At 40.6% G+C, this 27,096-nt stretch overlaps 1 protein-coding gene and 1 pseudogene across 1 annotated transcript in view; both read right to left on the bottom strand.

The window, feature by feature from the left end:
* LOC100412273 (MICOS complex subunit MIC19) overlaps nucleotides 1–27,096 on the bottom strand; it is a 300,089-nt gene that overhangs the window by 12,522 nt on the left and 260,471 nt on the right. The window contains exon 8 of the mRNA XM_009003051.5: nucleotides 907–1,042. Within this exon, the coding sequence (XP_009001299.5) occupies nucleotides 907–1,042 (136 nt within the window). The remainder of the gene's footprint in view (nucleotides 1–906; nucleotides 1,043–27,096) is intronic.
* On the bottom strand, nucleotides 12,060–12,198 carry LOC118144045 (U2 spliceosomal RNA; annotated as a pseudogene).

Raw genomic sequence — 27,096 nt, 5'->3', positions numbered from 1 at the left:
CCCGTCAGATATTTTAGAGAGTTTAAAAATTTTACACCAAGTGATACTATTCTAACCAGAGCAAATTAGACTGCAGAAAGGCATGCTGTGTAACTCAAGCGCTAGATTTAGTTGGATTTGAAGGTCAAATCTATGGAGTTTGTCAGCAGAAGGAATCAAGGTTTCCAACAATTTCCGCCTCTCAGAACAACCTACACCCAACTGTTAAATTGGTTAAATGATAGGCAATTATGTGACCTGCTAGAACTGATAATTTGCTTCAGGGTTTATCATTCATTAGCTTTCTAAAGTACATAAATTAGACAAAATGCACGTCCTGTGAACATCATATTTTTCTGATACGAAGGGTCAAGAGGAGAATATGGCTGTGGTCTGTAAAAGCAGTGGAAATTCTTTTTTAAATGCTCTCTCTGGTTTCCCTTTCCCTGTCCAATTAGGCGAACTCTATCGGAAGGGTTGGACAGTGACTGAATGAGGGTTTTTTTTGCTGTTGTTTTCACCTGGCCCCCTGCATGACTCTACCCGCTGCTCTTGGGCCCAAAGCTGCCAGCTCTTAATCTGTATCCTCTTCGCCGGCCCTAAATAGTGGCCAAGGTATGAGGCATGACCCTGGGAACCTTATGATTAGAAGACAAAAGCTCAGGGCAAGTGGAGAAAAGTATAATCTTAGTAGAATCCTTTTTTCTGTAAATAAACGAGTTGAACACAAGGAAGATGTGGGCTCTTTGACAATGATCTGGGTAGAAGTTATGCCCGAACCAACTCATCACAGTAATTCTTGGCAATGATGACTAGGGCTTACAAAACTTTTTCACACAGAGTGGTCCACCAAGTCCTCACCACTGCCTCAGGCCGTCCAGCTTTCTATTTGCCCAGTGCCCCCACTGGCCTGGCCGGCACACCTACCTGTTTGGCATGATTGACGCAGTGCATATACTCGCTGGCCAGAGCGGAACATTTGAGGGTCTGATGTGTGTTCTCACGGTAGCACTGGAGAATCTTGGCCTGCAGATCAGCACAGACTGGATGAGACTCGTATCGCCTGAAAACAAACACAGGAACCACTGAGACCAATGGTCTTCATTCAGAATAAAAATCAAGGTTCAAGAACGCATAAAAACGTAGTGTAAGACACAGGTGTTGCAAATGCAGAAAAAAGTTTAAGAGAAAGAATTCTCCTTAAACGTTAACACTGCTGTGAGTTAGTCCAGACAATGTAACCTTCCCTTCCAAATTGAAACCATATCAAGGCTGCCAGAAACCTGGAAGCCCTCAGTTCTCTCTTCCATTCCCACATCCACTTGGTCACAAGGTTGGAGATCCCCTCAGCCTGGTCCTCCTCGTCCACACTCGCTGTCGTTACATGGCTTCCAAGTGAGCCACATCCCGGATTCAAGAAACGACCTCCCAGCTGGTCTCTCTCTCAGCTTTGACACCCTCTACTCCTGCCTCTACACATCTTCCAGAGGGTTCTTTCCAATAGTAAATTGAAGATGGTATCTTTCCCCAGCACTTTCTACACAAAATACAAGGGCAGCCAGCTGGTTCCAGCTTCTTGACCAGGTTCCTGCCTACCCTATCGCCTTCACCCCTCAACCCTGCACACAGCCAGTGCCTGGACAAACCCAGTTCAGGGCTTGGTTCTTATACTCTCTTCATGTATCAAGAGAGCTCATGCTGCTCTTGATATTGGAAATGCTCTTCACCCAAACTCCCACCCATGCCTATATACCTGGAAAACACCTGCCCATCCTTTGCTACTTCATTCAAGTGTCAACTTTCATCAGCTCTGCACCCCAACCCTAGTACAGTCTGTCAGTCCCTTTATGATGACCCCATTGGTCCTATATTCACTTTTCTTGCCATGCATGTGACACTGACTACACCATCGTCTAATATAATTCAGTAACCTACATTTACTAGAAAGCAAATTCCAAGGACTGTGTCTTATTTTCTTTGTCACCTCAGCTATTTAGACGTGGAAACTCCTATAGGAGTCATGTAATACATTTACTGAATGAATACAAACGGATGCAAAGAAAACATTTTAAAGGCCCCCGAGTAAAAATTTTGCTAATTATACTTACAAATCTCAGATTTTAGTCAGACTGCTTTTCTGTGAATATGTGAGACCAAATGTAAATGTTTCCAAAAAGCTTATAATATATGCTTGAAAAATGATAATAAACCAAATGAATTATACGGACGAAAGTAAAATATTCTTGTTAATACAGCAGGGAAGTTTGGACTGTAAGAACTAAATATACACAGAGAAAAAACCACACTATTACTACCTTTAATCTAGAAATTCATATTTTTTCAAGTTAGTTTTAATACAAGAAGCTTCCAGTCTTTCTTGTCACTTCTATTTTTGAAATTTAAATTTGTTATTTCCATAGTAATCTTGAAATCACATTATTTTAAATTTAATGGGTTCTAAAAAAAAAAAAACCCTAGAGAACATAGAGGAATATTTCTCATCAATAAGGAAACCCCCTGGGTGACAACTTGTCTCCTCATTACTTTTATCCAGTACACTAAGCTAATATATATTCCGCTAGAATAGAAATGCAAAGCATGTTAGTGGTTCCCTGACTTCCTACTACCCTCTAAAGAACACAGACACACAGAGAAAAAAATATTTCAGCAAATTTTCTATAGCATCACTTTTACTTTTTCATTCATTACCTTACTGCTTTGTCAAATACCTAAGAACAGAATTTAAATCTAATCCCAGGAGTCTCCACGCTTTAAGATTTCAAACTTCAGACGTCTGTGAATTTTTCTGGACACAGATTTCCCTAATCCTTTACCGCGAACATCGGGATTTAAAAGGAATCAGCTGTGCTTCAAAGAGTATCGGCACAGATACCACTAACTAATTATAGCAAGACCTGCATCTGGATAAATACTGAATAAAATATGATTAAGCATCAGATCAGTGGAACCTAGCAAATACATGACTAATGACTAATAGCTCATAGGAAAGCAGGGTTACATTCTATCCTAGAGTTGACAACTAAGCGTGTCTCCAATGTGTCTTAGATTTAAAAGCAGGGGGAAGGAGGTGAGCAGGGGAGACTAGAACAACCCTGACCAGATATGCAGCCCTTCCTCATTAACATAGAGGAAAAGACTGTAAAAATGAGCATCCACACACCGCGTATCATAAAGAAGATAGTGTATTTTTTCCTTTAAAAAGACTACTCACCATGGGATAATTCACCTAATGTTATGGACTCCTTAGAAAGAGGGTTAAGTTGTAGATAAGCATTTACCCTGAGCTGAGCTATTAGTCATGCAAGTTAAAGTCCATGAGTTATTTGTGATTTGAAATGTGTCGAAATATACTTTTATCACCACAAGTCAATACTACTCACTTCCAGGGCTCTCGATTTCCTGTCTGGTGGTCTGTTCTGTGTGTGTGTGTGTGTGTGTGTGTGTGTGTGTGTGTGTGTGAGTCTTCTTCTGAAATTCTTTTTGTATACATTTCAATCTGTATTAATGATTAGATGGCAGAAATGGGGAAAGAGGGATGGAAATGAGCATAATTGTCCTCCAGTTCCTGGAGTAGACTCGGGCCGTTTTCTTGGATTAATCTGTAAGGGTAAAGGTTTGCCTCTGTATTGATCTGTAAAGCTTGTTATACTGCCCTAATGCACTGTTTTCACTTTGGGAAAATGCTAAATGAGATTGCTGTCTAACATTAGAAGGCCGTAAAACACAAGCCATGGCACCTTCCATTCAGGATAAAGGTTTCGAAAACATTTCCAATATGCATTATGGTAAACCCTCCAGATAATCATAGAGTCAGCAATTGACTTTTATTGACTGCTTTCATTCCTGCTGATGGAAAAAGCCCCTATTAGGCAAAAATAACAAAAGGCAGACTTGCAAGGTACTTAGGAAGGAAAATTAAATCTTAGTGGCAAAGGACAATTAGACAGGTTAATTTCTTTATATGTAAGGAAGAGGCAAAGAAATGGTGAGTGACAATGTTCAAAGAGAGATGAAATACAGATCTGGAGGACGTGAAACACTAAGAAGTGGGCAGATCTAACAGTTACTCAAAAACATTTTAGCAAGAAGAAATCGGTGGAAGAGTTAACCTTTGAAAATATTCATTTAACAAAAACAAGAAAAAAAATCCAGTTGTTGGTCACTTGAAACTACTGGGAACCTTTAATGGATCCTACCATATGTGCACACGTCTTTTTTTTTTTTTTTTTTGAGACAGATTCTCACTCTGTCGCCCAGGCTGGAATGCAGTGGCGATCTCAGCTCACCGCAACCTCTGCCTCCCCGGTTGAAGTGATTCTCCTGCCTTAGCCTCCTGAGTAGCTGGGATTATAAGGGTTTGCCACCATGCCTGGCTAATTTTTGTATTTTTAGTAGAGGTGGGGTTTCACCATATTGGTCAGGCTGATCTTGAACTTCTGACCTCGGGATCCACCCTCCTTGGCCTCCCAAAGTGCTGGGATTACAGGTTGTGCTCTTGTAGTCTTTTACTCGCAGTTCCCTTCCTCTCCCCTCATCTCCACCAGCACTAGCAGCCCTCCCTTTGGCCCTCCCCACCCCCGACAGTGGCACTGAAGGCCCACGGGGTTGCTGACAGTACCAAAGGTAGACCTGGTATCCCAAAGATTTGACCCAAGAAGAAAATCAAAGGAAGCACTTCCGGTAGGTATTCTGTAGCCTGTCACCAGTAAAACATTTTTTGGCTAATGTTTAATGTTAATATTCACTTAAAAGGCATCTAAAAATACATATCCAAGTATTTTTTCTCATTGTACTAACAGGTCTACTGTAGAGACTTTGGAAGAAGACAGAAAAGAATAAAGATACACATTGAGACTGTTTCTAATTTTTCAGTGCTTAAAAAACATGAAGGATATAAATTAATACTGCCATTTCCGATTATTTCCTTAGGAGACTTTCCTATAAGTTAAATTAATTGACTGAAGAGAAATGACAACAGTTTCAGCAAAAACAAAGCTGAGGGAGTATCCAGAACTCCTCTCTTGAGCCGCTATGACACAGTTACACTTGGTTGTCTGTTTTAAAACTATCTGATGGTTTCACTGCTGACTCTACTTTCAAGTCTCAGAAACTTCTTTCATGTGGGTCTGAGCTTTCCATTTCAAGAAAACTACTTACCCATCTTTTTAGTTCTGCTAAATGGCAAGGATAATAAGGTAACTTCAGAGAAGGAAAAAATATGGAGATAACACTCCTTACCCCACTCAACACTCAGAAGGCTAAAAATAGTCATATGATGACAATCGGTTTGCAGCCACACCTCCCCAGGCTCCAGAGGACACTGAAGTCACTCATAATGAGTATAGGCACTCAAAGAAAGGATCCTTTCCCTGTACCTGGACCAGAAGTACTCTGACAGAGTTCTACAGACACTATAATGAAATACCAGAGGGAGGGAGAAGAGAAGGAATGAGAAGGAAAGAAGGAGGGAGAGGGAGAATAAATATGAGAATGGCCTGTGAGAAAAGGAGAATTCTAATATTTTTAAACAGGTTTTGATAATGCATCCTTCATGGGATTAGGTTGTCTCATAAAACCATATTGTACACTAAAAGCAGACACACACACACACACACACGCACACAGTCATGGAATCAAAGCTTTAGGTCTAATTCCTATGGCACAATGCAAAAACTCTAATTTTTGTCTCTACCAACTTTTCATTAGCTCTTAAAACCAGTGATCGGGATTTCTGCTTTTCTTTTAAAACGCAAAACTAAAGCTACTAGGCACATTGCCAATATTGAAAACTATGTCAGAATTCACTTTTGTTTCTTTATCACTTACAATGGATCTATCGTAACATGCAATCTAAAGGAAGAAAATGTTTATCCGAAATGTACTATGTTGACTTTTTATATAATTTTACCTTAAATCTAAATATTCTGATATTTGTTTTCAGAGTAAAATGTAAATAGCCTCTAACAATGCAAGATCTGTAAAATTCAATTTTAAGCTTTTCTGACATTCTTAATGACGCTACCCATTTTATTTCCACGATATTTCCATTTGAGCTGTAATCAAATTTCCACAATTACACTTTAGAGGTCCATCTCTAAAGTGGTCCAAACAGATCCAAAAGCTGCCTGCTTTGTTTCCATTTGTTTTCATACACAAGTTGAGATGCAATTTCTTTTGATTACTAGCATGATGAATGTTAACTAATACGTCTTCTACCACTATGAGACAAAATGCCAAGTGGCCTCCACTGTTACCAGAGAAAGGAATGCTGACCTGGACATCACCTAGTTCAGCACTTAGCTCAAGGAACCAGTCAAACTGAGAGCAGACCATGACCTGTCATGAGGGCCATACTATTTAATTAAATAGCTTCAGCTAGGGCTTTATGTGAAAAGATTAGCTTTGGCTAGCTAGAAAACAGAGCACGTAAAATTCTATCCTGTATACCCAAGGTATGAAAGAATAGCATCTATCTGAAAATACTTTAAGATTTAACATTTAAATTTTAATCCACTGTTGACTTTGGAAAAAGATGTCAGGTTCACAGTTCCATAATCTGGATCCACAGGGGATGCGTGACTTGGAGGACAGGAGGGGAATGCACTGCCAGCCTTCCACTCCAGTGTTAGAAAATCCTGAGTAAAAGCCCTAAACCCAATGAGAGGAAGGACGTCTGGTTACCTATCCCTGCTAAAATGAGCAATACAGTACCATATAGACACAGATAGGCAGTTCTTATGCCAATAGGCCTCACATGCCCTAAACAGATGAGCACAAACACACCAAAATATAAGGTGAGCAGAGAACTTTTCAGCTTCGCAATATGATTTTCTTATTCAATAATACTGGGTCCTTGGAAATGATGGGGGCAGGCTGGAAAAACCTAGGAGAGCAGGAATTTAACAACACATGGCCACCTGACAGCTGGTAGGGGTTGGTGGCTTCTCTGTGGTGCTCGGTGGAGAATACTACGCTCTGACACTGTGGGACTCCCCTGACGCCTGGTTTCTTCTCAAGAGGCAGCTCTCATTCTACCCATTACACTGAACCCTCTTGGCATGTTGCCAACTGCACCAAACCCTCAGTTGGATCTCACTGTATGGGCTCACTCGGCACAAATGAAGAGCGGGAGAGTTCCTTTTCCTCATTAGGGGTCTGAACTTAGGAAACTGGGTTTCCAAAGAATGAGAGTCCCCAGTTTTGTTTAGTTGTTTAACAGGTGGAAGGATTCGGGGGGTCAGGCATTTGGTATGAGGTGGAAGAAACAAGCCATTGCCTAATTTTTACTTTCCACCATATGTTGGTGGTGTTGACTTATATTTGGGCTACATATCTCTAAAAACGGAGATAGCACTTTTACTTAATTCTTACTTAAGAGATACCAGGACTAAGAGGCAATAATTGTATAGAGTTTGGGGATACAACATAACTGACGGCAACATGAACTCAATTTGGAAGGCCCCCAAATAAACTTCCAGATCACATACAATTTAGAACAACCAAGTACTCACGAGATGCTATTTTCTCAAGCCTACAAAGTCTTCTCAACAGGCAAAATTCTACAGCTAACAAATTGCATTTTCGTCTGGGTGGAGAGCCTTTGTTTAGAGAGATATAAGCTATCCCTCCCTCCCTTTCTTTCTTAACAATGCTTGAAATACTGTTATTGCTTAGTAAATGTCAAATAATAATGCTGTACTAAAAACAGGCACTGGCAGGTTAACAATGCGGTTTTTTTAGCAGCAGTTATATTACACAGAGTACTCTGGGTAGAAACTACCTCCTAGCATGCACATAGTAGGAACAGAATAAAATCACAGTTCAGAGAAGTAGCCCTTGGTTATAAGAATCGCAAATTTGAAGATTACTCTCTTTGTTCTTTCAAAAGATCCACAGGTATTGGAATGAAAATGCTAAATTTCTATCTCTAAAGGATGTATCAATGTGTAAATGAGACCAAGTAATCTTAACACAGATCAAACTTTTTATTTGAATATCTCAATTAGGTTCCAGGGTCAAGAAAAGCATTATTATTATTATTTACTCTCTCCTGACTTTGTAAAATAACTGTTTAATTACATAACAGAAAAATGTTTATTGTGAGCCAGACACAATGTATCAATCACAGATTTTTCCTTAAACAACTATTTTCTTAGATATCTATCTAGAGAATGTATTCAACTTATGCTACCACCTCTGAGGCTTTGTGAGTTATTTCCAATCCCTCATGATGCTACCTTGGAATGTTCATCAAAACGGGTCTTAGGATTAAAAACATGAGGGTTGGTTGGTTCATTTATTCTTTTATCTACTCAGTCACCCCCACAACAGAAGGAAGACAGGAGGAACTGGGATAAACTGAGGAAAGCAGAATGATCTTAGGAGCAAAAGAATCTACCAGAACTAGAGGAGAAAGGGAAGAAATGACGAGCCAGATGCGTGCAAGTGGACAAAAGGCAGAGGGACTGGCTGGGCACTGCAACCCCCCCACTGGGAGGGACGAGGGAGAGAAATGGGGAGGTCAAGGCTGGGAACTAAAGCAAACTATGACATCTGACTTCAAAGGTAACTATTAATTTCAAGTTCTTGAAAGGGTGTTACTCCCTTTATCACCCATTCTTCCTGCAGAGAGCCTTGTGTTTAGAAGATGGATCACTGGAAATCCCCAGTGTAGCTGGGGACAGGGCACCAGGACTGACAAGCTACCAGGTTTTTCTGACAAAGGATACATACCTAAGACTTAATGAGAAAATTGAAGGGAAACCGAACATACCCTCCCAGAAATAATCCTTCCATATTTGGAGAAGTATTTACTTCATGGGCCTTCTTATATCACTTTCCTCACTCTAACTATGACAATAGTTTAGACTCACAGACTCTTCTGTTCAGTAGTATGCAGGCAGCATTCTGCGCAGAAACATAGTTGGGCACACATTCATGTGGAGCTTCTATTTTTAGGTGCTTATAATTTTTCACAAAGAATCGCCCTTCGGGATGAATTTTCTATGCTCCTTCTCAGCTGAGGGGTGACTTGGGTGCTGAGAAGTTTGGTGAAATTCCATTTGAGTCGTCCATGCATAAAAATACATTCCAGTACCCCTACCTCTTCCCTGCTGCGATCAAATTTAAGAGAGTGCTTTTAATACCAAGAGAAGTCAAGAACGGTTTAATTTTAAAAATTTCAAAACTGTCACATATCTCAATGAGGATTGTGACACATTCTAAAAAAACTAGGTTAAGACCAAAATTTAAGTCTGTGGTGAGAGAGCGTGTTACATTACTTTACATGATACGCTTTTTCCCACTACATTTTAAAAGCAAGATCCAAACACCAGATACACACGAAGGAATGTGTCTGGCTCCCTTAACTGAAAGAATTGCAAATGTATTTATTTTAGGAACAAGTGAAGGAAAAAAATTATCCATACTGATTTGCCCTTTAAGTGTCAGAGTGCTAAAAATGAAGAGTGGTGGGAACAGCGGTGGGAGGAGGGGTAGAGTCAAGCCTTTAGTCTGTTTTCCATCCCTGTTGGTTACTTGAAGAGGGGAATGCTTAGGCATTGCCACTGGAAGACGGAAATCCCAAAATGGGGCCAATAGGCCATGATGCCAAACTTCCTGGTATACAGTGCTGCGGGGCAGAAAATGTCATGTGGACATCAGAGCTGTGTCACTGGGTACAGACTATGAAGGGGGTAGTAAGGGATGTGCAGGAACAAAGGGAGGGAAGAGGACACTGAATGCTCCCCCAAGAAGCTTATTTACTTAGGGAGAAACACACACACTCATAAAAATCACAAGTAACACAAGGCAACCGAAGTGTCAAGGAAACAGTACAGGTAGTATACGCTACAGCTGTTCTGAGGGTGTAACCATTCTATTGGGGGTGGGCAGTGTCGGGGAAGGGGTAGTCTTGGGGGTTCCAAGGAAGAGAGGAGATGGGATTTTAAAAAGCCCACAGAGTGAAGGCAGAACTTTAAGAGTCAGAGGATGTTTGAGAGGATCTAGGTGAGCCGAGGTCCAGACTCAATCGCGTCTGGCATATGCAGGAGACTTGGGCTGTAGTGGGTAGTGCTGAGAAGGGAGGGGCTTGGATATGAAGAGTCTGCCAAGAAGGTCCAACACACACCCAGAGACTACCCTGCAGGTGACGGCAAGCCACTTGGGCTTTCTAAATGAGAGGGTGAAGTTATAAATAAAGGTACCATCTTGGGAAGGTGGATCCAATGTAAATAAATCAGATGGATGGAAGTGGAATTCCACGGCAGGAAGGCCAGTGGAGCAGCATCCATAAAGATGAAACAGGTTGCTGCAGAGAATGAACCAGCAAGAATGGAAGCACTGAAAAGCCAGAATGGAATGATGTGGTAACTGAGAGGACATGGAGGAAAAGAAGAGGAAGGCCTGGGAGAATCACAGGATGGCCTAGGCCTTGGGGATTTAAAGAGTAACCATGCTGAAGTAACAACAGGAAGCTCAAGTGGAAATGACACCTTCTCACCATGATCTAAAGCGTGGAGCTGGAGCTCAGCATGATGGCAGGGCTACAGCTGCAGTGCAGAAATCCCCTGCGAGATGTGGTAGGGAGTGCAGAGGCAGAAGGCAGGAAGGACAGCAGAGGGTCGGGGAGCAGTCCCTACCTGGGGGTGACAGGGAAGGAAGATGGAGCAGGAGGAGAACTGAATGTGGAGAGAAGCGCTGGTATAACACAGCATCACAAGGCTGGGAGACCAGAGTTTCATGACAGAGAAGACAGTCTTCAAAATGAAGACTGATAAACGGCCATGGAATGTGCTCCCTGGCAAGCGGGAGAAAGAATCTGAGCGGAGTGCATGAGGCAGAAGCCAGATGGAAACTGGTATAGAAGGAAGTGGGCAGTGAAGAAATGGAGGCAGCAGGATGAGGTTAATTCGGTGTTCTTCAGAGTACCTGTGAGATACCAGGCACTGTGGGAGACGACAGACAGAAGACAGACCTATCTAGCCCATAAGAGCTGCTTTAAAGGGGCACATCTGGCAATGGAAAATACAAAAGGGAAGGACTACATCCGGCTGGAGATGACTGGGAAAAGTTTTAAATGAGGTAACGGAATTTCAGCAGGGTCTTCAAGAATGGAAAGGGCTTAAGCAATCAGCAATAGGATAGAAAGGCATTCTCGACAGACAAGTCAATGAAGAAAAGGCAGTGAAAGAAGAGAAGGCTAGAGCTATAGGCGGTGACATCACTAACAGAATTTTTTAAAAAAAGATTCACATGGAAATTTACATACAGATTAAAGAGCCAAAACACTTCCATCAAGAACACACTCCGCAAGCAGACCACGACAATCCCATGAAGTAGAGTAACCAGTAAGAGTTTAAATATTAGGATGTCAAGGAAGGTGGTATGAAAAGGGTGAGTTTTCAATTCTTATACAGAAAAACAAAGAAGGGCAGGCAGAAAGGAGGGCATGCTCCTTGCAGACCTGGTGTGGTTAATGAATAACACTTTGATTTCCTAGCTAAAGAAGGATGGCCACAGTGAAGAATATTACAAAATGAGGCGGGTGAGATGGGGCAGAGTGGAAGGAAATGGTTTGTGGGGTGGGAAACCTTACCAGCTGGGTCAGTCCTCTGACGGCAAGAGGGATTCTGGTGAGTAAGTCCATACATGAGAAAAAAGAAGTACATGAGAAGAAGTCTTCTAAAGGAGCTGGACACAAAACAGCAGAGAAGGAGTGTGAACTGGAGGGAGGCCCTGCTGCCTGGGGTGTAGGGGACCCCATCATGGGAGATGCTTAACACTGGCAAGGGATACTCCAGGCTCCTCTCTGCACCCCAAGCTGTACTTTCCACTTGAGCACATCGTTTTATATATAAGGTAAACATATCTAAAGAAGGAATATATTTACACATTTACTGATGGTCTTCACCTCACACTTACACTGAGTATCCAGTACCTCCAGCCCAAGTCTTCTCTTGTTCTCCAAAACAGACGTGCAGTAAAATGAATGGTTAATGGTTAATGGAAAATGGAGTAAGAGTTTATGGATGTTGGACAGCAATGATTACTTATTCTGCATGAGCTCATGATTTCACAAGTTTAATTTAAAATCATATACCATGTATATGCTGACATATACATTAAAAAATATATATATATATATATACTTGTCATAAATATCTACACTTGATCTTAGCCAAAAGGCTGAGAAGTGATTATAAAATATATCTGAAAAAATACCCTATCGGAAATAGCAGTTGCTTCCAAGGAGGGGAGCTGGCTAGGTGGCCAAAGAGTTATGAAGGAGATTTGCTTCTGCATATAATATTTAAATGTTCTGTCATGTGCATATATTGCTCATCAAGAAATAACATTCAAAAAAATGCAATGGCATTTTATTTATATATATTGTATCCACTGAGAAATTGCTGTAATAAAGTTTGCTTTTCCCCCAGATGCCTGGGCACTACAATTCCTAATGGTGATACCAATTCCACAGGTTTTGTGGCACTAAATAGAAAACTGATTGAAAACGTAAAGACAACAGATAGGAAATCCCACATGCAAACTCTACACAAAGGCAAAAATGTAAACTGGAAAACAATTCATAATGTCCCCTCCATCATCAGCCTTCAGCACAAGTTGGGCACAAGCCTTTTTGATTTAATATCTCAGCAACCTTGTGAGAAAAGAGACAGAGAAAGCACTACATTATTGAAGTCATGGGGCCAGGCACCAGGTGTGAGGTGTAACACGACCATTTAGAAAGCCTGGAAGCTTTCTCTATTTATAAAATTCTAAGTTGGCCCCATCTCTGTCTTTTTCTCTCTCCCCACCTGCTTTCCTCTTTTATTTACTAATTCCCAAAGCTCAGATCTTTGTCCCTACTCCTCCTCTACAGTTCCTGGTAAAAATATTCCTCTTTCTTTAGGCGTACTCCTATGGCTCTGCGTGTGACTGAATTGGATTTCAAGTCTCTTCACCAGTCAGTAGCTTTGTGATCTTAGGTTTCTTTGGTCCTCAGTTCTTCTATAAAATATACAATCAGTAATCTTAGCCATCTGAAGCCAGGGACTACATCTGATGATCCTCTTAGATTCCTTCTAAGATTCTACACTAACTATCAACTGGATATGGTCAATCTATTATTTCTTGTTTTCTTATTCAAATAAGATTTTCCTCTTACTTTTCACCAGTAGCAATATTGTTAGCTAATCATCATATATTATTTTTTGGTTCTTTTGTTGTTATTTATTTTCCTTTTTAAAAATTATTATCTTTCTTGAGACAGGATTTTACTCTGTCACCCAGGCTGGAGTGCAGTGCTGTGATCACAGTTCACTGTAGCCTTGACCTCCTGGGCTCAGGTGATCCTCCCACCTCAGCCTCCTAAATAGCTGGGACTACAGGCACGCACCACCACACTCAGCAAATTTTTGTAATTTTTTTGCTGAGATGAGGTTTCGCCATGGTGCCCAGGCTGGTCTCGAACTCCTGGGCTCAAGTGATCTGCACTTCCTGGCCTCCCAAAGTACTAGGATGTGGCATGAGCCACAGCACCCAGCTAATTCTTTATTTTCAAAACGTCATTGAGATTGTTAGTCCTTGTTTTAAGATACCATTCACTTTTAACCCTTCCTCGGTTTCTCATATCCTTACTGTAGGCTAGGTTATCACTTCAAACATACACTATTATTACTATAACTTTCAAAGAATCTACCTGCCCTCAGTTGCCCCCTTGTTGTGTTCATCAACATGAATTCTAGTGAATGAATAGCCTGCAAAATGCCAACCTTTCTGAGGCATCAACCATCACTTTTCCTCCTCCCTCTCCTCCACCTACCAAAGCTAATTTTACTTCCAAAATATTGATCATATCCCTTGCCACCTTTGTGGTGTTGCATGAAAGAGTACTCACCAAAACTTCTGCTAAACCACTATTTACCTATTCTGGCCTCAAAGTGAAGGACAGATGGTGACATTTGCAAGCTTGCTTTCAAACACAATCTAATAGGAACCAGTATAACAGCCGAAGAGCACAACTGCACATATTCGTAATGTCCATTCCCAAGCTGTGTTATAAAATTATAAAATCATTCTCTGAATTGATTTTATTTTCTTCTCTTGGATAAGGGCACTATCTACAGCAGCAATAAGTTTCCATAGGAACTAAATTCATTTCAAAAGGTTTGAACATAGAAGATTTTTAAAAAGTGCTCAAACAACATACTATTTTGTACATAGTGCCTTGCATTCTTGAATCAGAGCATTGTAAATGTTAACCTTTTACTCTCCTGGAAGTTCCTGGAAATGAGAAAATGGTCTCTCTATATTTGGAAAATGGATACATTTAAGGTAACTAACTGGTAAGGAAAAGAACTTAAGAGGTGAGCTGCTAATTTGTACTGCCTCATCTTTAGCATTAAACACAACTAATCACACACAATAACACTATTTATTAATTATTGGAAAATAAGTGCATCACGCATTCAGTAGTTAAAATTTTCCTACTTAATACTCCATAAGTTAAATATAAACACACCTTCAAAGTATTCTGTAGCTAATAAATGTGAGAAGTTTATACGGGTGTATAAGCACACTGAACTGCACGTGCCTCTGTGAAACATCCACACGATAACTCTGTAATTTGAAAATTCTAACATGTTTCCCTTTTTATTCTGATTAAATTAAGTATTCAGTACTGATGCCATAAGAAGGCATTAAATTCCAACATATCCCTTTGTATTACATAAATGGATTTCAGCATTTTTCAGAGGACAGGCAAGATTTAGCAAATTGGCTTAACATTCTCGTCTGCTGCTGAGACTAAAATGAACAAGACCAACTATGAAGTATAGAAAACAACAATCTACCGCACAAATTCTCCAAATGATTATGATGAGTCTCAGACACGAGTATTCCAGAGGTAGAATCTCAATGATTTCTACATAAAGGGATAATGATGTATCACTGTAGCACCAAATAATGCATTTCTCAATTCATGTCTGGATTGGATTCACCATGCTGAGCTCCATTAGTTTTACATCTCCCTAAGGGATCCAATTCAGCAGTATTAATATATGCCATTACACACGGCCCAATCTAAGAATGGCTGCCTTATGAATGTTCCTTAATACCACTCCCCAGTTGAGTGTTTCTGGAGAAAAATCTCAAAACTAGGGTAACTAGAGGCACTATAAATTCATAAACAGACACTAAATCCTGCCACAGTGTTATGGCACTTCTTTGGTAAACTCACTCTCTCCCCATTACCAGGATTATTCATGCCATCTCTAGCCTCCTCAAAAATCACACTGTTTTTTTTCCCCTTTCCACCCTTGGCTAATGTGCTGACCTGTTGTTTCATTGAGAAAAAAATAAGTGCAAAGATAACTCCCTCCTCTTCTCAACATAAGATCTGGATCTGCACCCATCTTCCCCCTTTTTACTGGTACTTTTGAGGAAGAGCGTCTCTCTCATCAAAAGAAAAGCAATCCCTATGCATGGATCCAATACTTACCTTCCCCTACCCTGCTTTCTAGTGGGATTTTCTCTCCTGAGATGGTTCTCACCTGCATTCCAGCATTCTCTAGATCAGTGCTACGCAACAGAACTTTCTGCAGTGATGGAAATGTACTACATCTATCCTGTCCAACATGGTGGTCACACCAAGGGTGGCAACTGAGCAGCTGAAATATGACTAGTGCAACAAAGGAAATGCCTGTTCAATTTTACTGAATTTTAATACATTTAAGCAGTCATAAATGGCTAGTGGCTACCATGTTGTTGGAAGTATGGCTCTAGCAAATACCCTTTCAATTTCTGCTTCCACTTTCTTACCTTCCATCCATTCTTTTCTATCCATGCCGAAGTCGCTTTCATTCAACCGGTGGACAGAAGTGCTCCTACTACACCAGAGGCCTCGAAGTGGCCAAATCCAGTGATTTTTACTAGACATCTTACAGGGCTCCACCAGCACAGACTTGTTCCAGTAAATTGCCCCTTTCTTGAAAAGCATTTCCTGGCTTCCATAATACTATACTCTCCTGTTTTTCCTCCTGGCTCATTGCCATCTAACTGATCCCTCAATGTTCCCTGGGGTGATGGTCCAGGGAGTTCCCTGGGGTGATGGTCCAGGGAGTTCCCTGGGGTGATGGTCCAGGGAGTTCCCTGGGGTGATGGTCCAGGGAGTTCCCTGGGGTGATGGTCCTGGAGGTCTCTCTGCTCTTCTCTCTCTCTCCTCTCTCCACAGATACCTCAACTATTCTTACAGCTTCAAATGCCATCTGTGTGCTGGTTGCTGTCTAATTTATATCTCTAGCCCAGCCCTTATAGGTGACGGACTACTGCTCAGGGAAGGCATTATAGGTACCACATGTTTAAAACTGAACTCAATTCCCTCCTCTACCCCCAATTTATTTTTTTTCTTCTCCATCTCAGTAAATAGACCCTCTAAAATCTGGAAGTTGTCCTTGCTACCTACCTCCTTTCCCCCTTTCATTCCCAGTATCCATTCTGTGACTGAGTCTTATCTAAATTCTAAAGCAGATCTGGAATTGGCCTTTTTTTTTTTTCCGTAGATGGAGTCTTGCTGTTGCCCGGGCTGGAGTGCAGTGGTACGATCTCAGCTCACTGCAACATCTGCCTCCCAAATCAAGCTGATTTTCCTGCCTCAGCCTCTCCAGTAGCTGAAGTTACAGGTGTCTGCCACCATGCCCAGCTAATTGTTGTATTTCCCATAGAGATAGGATTTCACCATGTTGACCAGGCTGGTCTCAAATTCCTGACCTCAAGTGATCTGCCTTCCTTGGCCTCCCAAAATGCTGGAATTACAGGTGTGAGCCACTGTGCCCAACCTGGAATGGACCACTTTCTATCTCCATTGCCATTATCCTACTCCAAGCCACCATAACCACTTGCCTGGACTATTTCAACAGTCTCCCATGGCGTTCCTTTGATTCCATTTTTGTCTCCCACTCTCATCTCTACCACAATTTATTATCAAACCAACAACCAGAGTCCCCCTTTTAAACTACAAATCTAGGTCACAACTCTAACCCTTCGAGATTTCCCACCTCTCTTAGGATACATCCAAATACTGATTATGACCTACTAGGTCCTCCAAGATGTAACCCCTGCCTCCATCTTTCTACTACGCTTTCCATTAGATGCTTTCCTTCAGACCCCCGAAGGAGCTCACTCCTTCCTCAGGGTCTTAACATGTACTGGCCCTGCTGCCCTTACCCTAATGCCTACTAATTTGGCCTTTATATCAGCTTCAAGAAGTTGTCTCTGATGTCCCACAGTTGATTCCCTTGGAACATGCTCTCATAGCACCTGTCAGCACTTTTCACAACTGCCATTGTCAAGTTATTTGGATGACCAGTTATTTCTCCCATTAGACCAGAAGCTCCAAAAGGGCAGTATCCCAAATGCGTATCATATCTACCAAATACCATCAGCTGCTCAAACCTTTTCCCCTAGAGAAGCCACTGGGGGACCCTCTCCACATCTCATCAGCACTGTATTAGCCAGTGTGTATGTGGAGAAAGAGTGTATGTGAGGAAGAGTGGTCCAGCTACACGTTTTTAACATCCAAACTGGAACTGAGAACAGATTTCCCAATAAACAGAATGACCAAAGTCACTTCAGTTTTAGAATACAGTCATTACTTATATCTTAGTCATTTAATGTGATGGTTTAAAACACAGGATCTAGCATCTAAAATCTGCATATCCAAAACTGGGGTCTACTTCTTACTTGCAATGGAAGCTTGGGTAATTTCCTGATCTAAGATGCAACTTTTGCCTTAGATCGTACTGTTTAACACTGTTGTGGAGATTAGTGAGATAGCTCTCAACACAAGGTCTGGCACTGAGTAAGCCTCTAATAAATGGTAGCTGTTGTTGTTATTAATACATATTGTTATATATTAACATTCATAATTATTGGTAATATATTTCTGCAGGTTATTCTGGGAACCTATTTGTTATCATCTTCTTTTAAAAAAAAAATGAACTGCTATTTTCAAACAGCCAACTTAAAAACCAAGTTTTAGACTACAATCCATCTAAGAGTTGGTAACAAGTTGTTCACGAAACTTGAAGGTGCCCACAAAGTGTTCAGATGGGTGGAAAAGAGGAGGGTGCTGCGTGTGTTTTTGATGGAGGGATTAAAAAGCTGTACTCATGTTAAAAATCACACCTCCAGCATGGGGTACATAATGAACATAAACCTACACATCTTTTCTTTCCCCAAGTAAGTTCTCACAGGGAGCAATAGTCCGCCCTATGAATAAATGGAACTGTATTTGAAGTAATTACACTACACTTGGCATAGATTTGCCCACTGCTGGTGGCAGGGCTGCTACTTGTGACTAAGCAGTGAGGGGAGCTCGACAGAATTGATGGCAAACTGCTTTAATTTGCTTTAATAGTAGCAAAATCTTGCCTACAACAAAGTTGGACATTTCAAGAATAATAAACCCACACGAAGTTCTATGACTGTTAAACCAGTATTCCAACAGGCCAGAAACTGGTTTTCAGCCTCTTTTAGTGAGTTTCTATATCTTTAAGGTCATAAATGTCATTTTGTGAAGCCAAACTGATGGTCTTCTGGAGGAGGCCTAGACGTGCTGGTGTTAGGAAAATGATGGATAACATTTCAGTTTATTCATGCTGTGAGGTCTGTCCCTTCCCATACCCCACATCCCCAAAAGCTTTAACCACCAAAGGACATTGAGAAACAGTAAGAAGAAATGTGAAAGTACTAATGATGATTTCATTTTCCAATGGTCTTAAATGGACAGGTAATGATAGCATGGCCGGTAATGGCCCTGTAGCCAACCCATAAGCAGGAATGGGGAAGAGGATGGACTAGGAGGATTCTCCTCTCTATAATACATGCACTGTGGCTGAATGTGAAGAAAACACAGATAAAAGTAAAAGGTCTTCCCCGTGCCTTTGTGAAGGATGAGTGAGAACCTGAAGCCTTACACATCATAAAATCACAGTATGTGTGGATTGATTACCATTCAGAAGTTAATTGCACATTATTAAATGATTATGTGAAAAGCCTCTAAAATCGAGTTTTGTCATATCAGCTCATATATCATATATCATATCATGGTACTAGAGGTATGTAATGGCTGTGGCTATACAGCAGACCATGAAACTGAAATCTTAAGACTTATCAGACTAATTTAATCAATGTCAACTGTCAAAGAGGAGGATTTTGGCCAGCAACTCCAATTTTAGCTAGGACTGAAGACCCTGAAAGAGAAAGAGCTCACGTACTACTCAGGATTATAACTTTAGTTTAAGGTCTGAATAACTGGTTTTGATATCTAAATTGAATAGGTTAATAAGAGAATTTTTATCACAACCACAAACTGTATAATGAAATAAAGCAATGAGAGATTTTTATCAAAGCATTTCAATGTGATGGCAAATCAATTAAAATATTAATCTTTACCAGACACCATCAAATCCGGCCACTTTTAGATTTCCAATATTGGTTATAAGCACCAACATTTGGACTGAAGGAAGAACTGTTTAACAGATGGAGTATTTCCTCCTTCCAGTATTTAGGAGCGAGGCCATCTGACTGAAGTCTTATTTCCCTGCTTATAAACTAAGGCCTTTGCCCAGGAGACTATTTCAAAAATGTACCAAAGGTTAATATGTTTGCATATATTACAAATGTTAAGCAAAATGGAATGTTAATATATTCTCTTATTCATTACAAAGGAACGGCAGGAATGACTGCACATGAAGGACAATTTACCAGTTGTTCTTATTCTTATTACCTTTTAGGGCCCTGCAAATGTCAGTCACAGTTTCACTGGTGCTCAGGTTGCCTGAAATAAGGGAAAAGTAACAAATTCTCCTACTATGAGACATACTGGCACAAGAGGTAACAAAATAAAGAGTCTTGTTTTGTGATATTTCATTTCGCCAAACCTGCTGGTAGGAAAAAAGGTGAAAAGAGAACGAAGAAAAGATATGAAAATGGCACCATTCAGTCCGGTAGGCTTTCTTCCTTTTTCCTTCTCTCTCCCCTACCCCGACCAGATCCTTCCTATTTCTGGTACAGGCACTGTCAATCAAGGAGTGAACAAATTTTTATATATGCTTCTAAAGCAGGAGTAGCAAATACAAAGGAAAAATGCCAACTCTTTCAATGCTTAAGCCAGTGACAGACATCACTAATCAATCTTGACACTCTCTCAGGCTGACTCTGTCATAGCCTCTGAATCCTTTTCAACAAAATACTGCAGGGAGCCACCACGATCAATTGGAGTTGGTGCCTGAAACAAAATTTATTTGCCTTCCCTTGCACTAAACTTTTCCCTAGTGTTCTAACTTTAGCACTGGGTTGGACTTTCTTGGTTTGGCACTTTCTTATGGTCACGTAGTTTGGGCTGGGCATTTTGTCTGGTTGAAATTCAGGAGACACCTGGTTCTCTTCCACTAAGCACCTTGCCACACAAAATCCACAGTTTCTGAAAATAATAGAGACCAGATAATGTCTCTTTCTGACTCATTCCACATCCTCTAAAAGGGAAGCGAAGCCAGGAAAAATCATCTGGGCTTAACAGTCTCTTTCTTCACTTTCTGGAGTAAAAGAGTTGGCCTCTATGTATGTTTGAGCCTTGATCTTAGCTATCTCTATTTTTAAAGCTGATTTGAGGTTCAGACTTAGCGTTTACCCTTTTAAAAAGAATCTGTTTAAAAGAAAGTTTTACGACAGTCACTAGATTGCCTTCATGAGCATTTTAGGAGTACCATCCCCATATATTAACACACTGGCTCATTTGGCTTCATATTTAATTGCACTATCTCTCCAGAAAGCCCTTAATGACACCATCTTGCATCCAACCTCCATAATTTGGCTCCCCCCAAAATCTGAGAGCAGGGCTTCCCAGGCACCATCTTACTGCCATTGTGGGCCAAATGTGATTCTCCCCAGCTGCTGCTACGCCTCCTCCTTTATGGCAGGGGCTTGCCCGATCACTCCCGAGCCATTCCAGGAACCAGAAGCCTTCTAGGCAACAAGAGGCTATTAGATGCAACCTGCTTGGGCCAGGGCCATATTCTGCTACCAGTGATAACTAATGCATGCTTCTGCCAGTATTTTTTCATTCTATTGCTTGAGAGGATTGCCTCCCACATTTGCACAAAGGATTTCCCTAGATAAAGAAGGTCTGAGAATGGCCAAATCTTGCTAGAATTCAATAAATGGCATATAAAAGCCTAAAAAAAAAAAACCTGGAGTATCAAAATGGTGGCAGGTTCAACTATGCCAAATGTGGCTGCCTGAAAAACAGACAAGAGACACAAAGGGCATCTCTGTCTTCACCTGGGAACTAAGAGAAAGATGGCGATCTCTCTGCACATGTGCTGGTCTGTAGCCCCCACAGCTGCCTGCTCTAAAGAAAAGGGCAGCACTCATCTGCTTTATAAAGAGTTGAAAAGATTTATGTAATTTTCCTCGGATCCCAAGCGTTTTTTTCTTTTGGCATTACCCATAATGTATTTGTCCATGGGATAAACAGAGATGCCCTCCCCCAACGATTACATTTGCTTAAAGGAAAACACAGCTGCCTTTCTTGAATATCAAGATGCAACTGGGACTAGTGAGACCAAACAAGGATTTCAAAGGGAAGAAAGGTTTTTGTAGCATAAAAGGTACTCCACTGAGATTAAGAAAAAGATACGGCAAAGTGATGACTATTCTCCTTAGGGACAAATGGTCCAATTGAGAAAGAAGCTCTAGGTGCCATTTTCCAGAAGAGTCACCTGCCACTACTTGGAGCTATTACAGATATTTAGGAGTCAGAATTTCAGACTTCTCCCACCTCTGGGGTTCATGGGGGAAGAGTATGCACACATTTCTCCCCTGAGGCAAAGCCAACAGGTAATTACTCAACCACTGACACCTTGGGATAACTGAACATGAAGTCGATTTCTTAACGATTCTCCCTTAAAGAACCGGCACCACACTGCTAGCTACTGTGCCTGCAGTCCCAGCTATTCAGGAGTTGAGACAAGAGGGTCACTTGAGCCCAGGAGGTTGAGGCTGCAGTGAGCTGTGGTCATGCCACTGTACTCCAGCCTGAGTGACAAAGTGAGACCCTGAAAAAGAAATGAATGAAAGAAAGAAAGAGAGAAAGAAGAAAGAAAGAAAGAAAGAAAGAGAGAGAGAGACAGAGAGAGAGAGAGAGAAAGAAGAAAGAAAAAGAAAGAAAGAAAGAAAGAAAGAAAGAAAGAAAGAAAGAAAGAGAAGGAAGGAAGGAAGGAAGGAAGGAAGGAAGGAAGGAAGGAAGGAAGGAAGGAAGGAAGGAAGGAAGGAAGGAAGGCAGGCGGTGGAGAAATATGTGCTAACTCAAGCAAAAGCAAGCGAGTCACCTGTTCCTTTGGGAGTGTACTATATTGCTAAGAGGGCCCATCCCATCTAAACTATGGAAAGTAGCAAGAGATGATGATGAACCTAATTAGCATTAGTTATTATTTGCTATTGTTACAACTGCATTGAATAACATTGCTGCCAGCAGTGCTGTTTTATATGATGTCTTCTTCACGTGGCAACCTTTTCATAAATCAAAGCAAAAGCCAATACCAGACAGTTTCTTGTACAGCCTGCCTGACAATAAAAGTTAACACTGAACCTTAGCTGTTATCCATCTTCATAAATGTGTCCACAATGTGGCAAGACTGCTCCACATTACAGTGGGGCTGCCACTAATGCATGCAAGGTAGTGACCCACTAGGTTAATGGGACTTGACAATCAGTCCAGTTTTAATTGAGACAGAAAAAGGAATGGCTCTCTTATCCTTAAAGTACACAGGAATTTTCTCCTCTATGCCGTAGTTCCATCAGTGCTTTGCTCAGACAATGCCTATAATTAAGTTTAATATAGACTGAAATAACAGACAATAGAAACCTCATGGGGGAAAGTGGGTGGGTAGAGGATTTTATAAGAAGAAAACTCGCTATGAAGTATTTAATTGGTATTCTTGATAGAGAGCTACCTGACTTGAAGATTCTGTGTTTTCAAGTTCAAATTTCAAACTAGAAAATATATAAATCTGTTTACATGAATAGAAGCAAAAAACAGTCTTCAAAAATAGCAAAGGTCAATAAATTTTTAAGTATCAATAACTTTCCCTTGACAAAAATTCACATTATATAGAAATCTGAATGGAAGGAATTCCCAATTAATGATAAGTCTTAATGTAGTAAATACTCCATCATGTTTTGAATTTCGCCCTCGTCCTAACTACCCTATTGACACCGTCAGGAGGAAAGCCCATCTTCTATCTGGCATGTACCGGAGATGAACTCTGGCCGTTAGCTACTGTCCAACAAAAATCAGCCTTGTATTAACAGCCTGTAATGAAGACCATTAACAGCCAGATAAATCAAACCATTAGGCCAGACACAGAGATGTCAACATAGCCATAGGCGCCTAATTTACAGAACCAAGTTATTTCAGTATGCAGTTCCCAAGCACAGTATATATACCAAGTGCTTGTGGAGATCGATAAAGAGGACAAAATACAATTCCTGCCCTCAGGAAGGCTTCAGTTCAGCTAAGAATGAGATCCACATGCTAACTGGATGGTGACCTTGGTAACGGGCCCTTCAAACTCCCAAGTCTGTAATTCTTTCTTAGCTTTTAGACAACAGTTTCCTCTAGTGTAAAATTCAGCATTATATTAGGTCCCTTCTAGAGTAAAAACAGTCTTATTTGCACCTGTGAGTGAGTTAGCCCAGGCTTCTAAACCTAGAAAGTAGTTTAAATGCACACACATGAGAAAATGCACTATTTTTTTTTTTTTTTGCTTTTTGCTTTTTTTAAAGTTGCCCCTAACCTCTAGTCTTCCATTCTAAACGACAGGAGTCTATGTTAAGAAGCATGGACATTTTGTTAAGAGTTCAATTTAGTGAATGGAAATATTGAAACTAATTGAGCACCTGTTAGAAAGAAGTGTGCTACCATCAAGCTGGCTCAGTTACAGCTTGTGCCTTACATGGCTCACGCCTGAGAAGTGAGACAGGGCACAGGGAACACTGGTGTCACTTAGGTTGTCAGAAGGGCTAGAGTTACAGAAACACACAGGGGAACAATTAATCCATTATGGCTTTTTAGTCGGAAGGGAGGTGTCCAGAAAGACTTTACAGAGAAAGCAAAGGAATTACCACATGAGACAGGTCCTAACAAATGGCTGAGTTTATCGGGAGGAAAGTGGTGAAGGTGAGGGGTGCTGCGGCTGTGCAGTTGAGGAGTGGGAGCCGGGCCAAGCATGAGCGCGGAAGGCATGCCCTCCCTTGAATGAATGAACCCTCAAATGCATGAGAGAAGATAGCAAAAGATCAGGCCCAGGAGGTATCCAAGGTTATTTGTCATACTGTGGTTTAATATTTTAGGTTTTGGCTGTTTGTCTCAACTTCTATATTATGACTTCTTCGATAACGTTGATTATTTAGCTTTGAAGGGAAAATTTCACTTTTAATCATTTGGATCAGACTGACGGATGAGCTGTTAAAAACAGAAGTGATTACTTGCCACTACTTACCACTGCAAACCAGGATCATGCTAACACTGCAACCGAACCCGTAACTTTGGCTGCTGGGACTGATACAGGACTGCAGCCATCATCCTTAGCCCCCGATTTTTTAAATGTTGTATTCGTAAAAATAAGCTTCATTGTTCTCTTTACTATGAGCGAAGGTTGAAGTAAGCTTATAAACTAGAGTCATAGTAATAAGAGAACATATTATCAGGTAGTGGGTATTAGGATTCCACTAACTGTTAACAAAAAATGTATGAAAACAGGAGGTACTGGTAGGGAGGGAGGCTCCTCTTTCTACAGCTTCCGCATCCCTTTCTCACTCTCTACAGTGATCTATCTCTTTTCATAGAAACAATGCTGCACCTGTGATTGAGTTAGCCCAGGCTTTTAAATCCAGAATGTAGTTTAAACACACACATACATACGGGAGAATGTACTATCTTTTTTTCTTTTTGCTTTTTTGCTGCCCCTAAAGTCTAGTCTTCTGTTCTGAACTACAAGGGTTAAGCAGGCTTTTGGGGACTAAGCCAGATACTTAGCCACACTGTCCTTTCTCTGCTTCTGGAAAAAAAAAAAATGTGGCCCAAATGCTGAGCAACTGACTGCAGAACACGTTAGAAGAATCTTGTTTGGTCATTAGAGACTACCGACCTATCCATTGCCTAGAATCTCAGATGAATAAAAGTGTCCTAAAACAATGACAAGGTTTTAGGTGAGAACTGTATCATGAACTAACAATGGCTGCATTCTATCAGAGCACACCATTCCATATGTATTCCTAACCAAATTATGCAGTTCTCATGTGGCATGTTAACGTATAATTATTTTGAGTAGTGCGGCTGTTGGTTAATGATTTGTCAGAAAACATTTACCTTTAAACACATGCTTTTAGGAGGCCTGGTATACTCTCAATTGCAATTTCATTGCGTTCACTGATTATCCTCTAGAGAAATATATATTAGATCATATGATCTAATTGATCATTAGATCAATTAGAAAAAAAAAACAAAACTCAACAGAAAACCGAACTATTGATGACTATAGTAATTACTAATAGCTCACTATTCAGTAAGGATGTGCTAAAAACGGAAATGGACCTCATTTAATTCCGACATAACATCTCTGTTTTTATCACCATTTCACAGACATCAAATCTAAGGCAGTGTGGAGTGCGGGTGGGGAGGAAAATGAGAAGTAACTGCTAGAATAGGTCTACCACACGATGTGAAGAATAGCTATAAACATATTCATTAAACATTTTACACACCTGGACACTTATTATCTCATTGCACCTATATCGACATTATGGAGTAGAAAAATGAAGAGAAGTCCTGACAAACTTAAAAAAGAAGTCAGGAAGACCAAGAGCCACAGATGAGAGAAAATAAGTGTATTTGCTGGTAGACGCCATAGCAAAACCTGTAGTATATTAAACATTTGCTGTTTTTTAAAATCTACTTCCTAGATACTATAGCATATAAAGGGGGAATTTTATGACATGAAGTACAAATAGATGTGTCACTAATAAGAATGGATCAGCCTTTCTGAAGAACGTGGCCAAAAGCTTAGCACTCGAATCTTTTAAAGATCCCAGCCTAATGTACTCTCTGGAGCAACAGTCCTATTTTCTTTGCATCATCAAGTTCTAAGAATGTATTTTTCATTTGTCTTGTCGTCTGTTAGAAAAGGTGAAGATGTGTATACGTTTTGGTTTTCAATTCTCCTATTATATCAGCTTCTCAGTGCTTCACTTTCCAAATGCTCAAAAGAGGTATGGATTGACATTTCTGCCAAAGGACAATTTTTTGCTCTGTAGTTTTTCCCAGAGTTAATGGAAAAAGTTCTGCCACTAATCTTTTCAATTCACCTCTAGGGAATTACAAACTAGCAGCAAAAGCTGCAAAGGTTGTGCCAAAATGCAGTATTTTAAAATTACACCAGTCAAAAAGCCTACAATTTTCACAAAACAGGATTTCCTCTTTTTTAAAAAAAAGTCTTGGGAGGCCAATTTTTGACTCATATTGTGATATAACTTCTATGGTTAAATAACCTGGGCCCTGACTCTAACTTTACTAGACCCCTAAAAGAAACTAATCTGTATAGAGCTGAGTACCTACTATATGCCCAGAATTTTACCCACATTTGATTAACCCTTACTGGCAACCCATGAGGTATTATATTTATATGCCCTATATCAGCAAAAAGAAGCTCAAGAGGTTAAGTGGCCTAATACTACACCGTTGGAAGGAATGGTCCCAATTCAAACCCCATCCACCATATGAAAGTAAAAGTACCAGTTCCTTAGGGTTTAGGCATGCTTTTGTTTCACTGCAGCCTTCTTCTATGCTATCCAAACAAACAAACAACAACAACAAAACCAGTCACTTGAAAGAACCTTTCAGTGGAGGACTACAGACCAATGCTCTGAGACAGGATGCAGCTATTTAGAATGAGTGAGATTGAGACAGAATCTTGCACTGTTGCCAGACCAGAGTGCAGTGGTGGGATCTCTGCTCACTGCAACCTCTGCCTCCTG

Source organism: Callithrix jacchus, chromosome 11 (assembly GCF_049354715.1).
Source record: "Callithrix jacchus isolate 240 chromosome 11, calJac240_pri, whole genome shotgun sequence".
Lineage (NCBI taxonomy): Eukaryota > Metazoa > Chordata > Mammalia > Primates > Cebidae > Callithrix > Callithrix jacchus.
The sequence above is the reverse complement of the archived record's forward strand: the minus strand, read 5'-3'. Positions and strand labels throughout refer to the sequence as shown.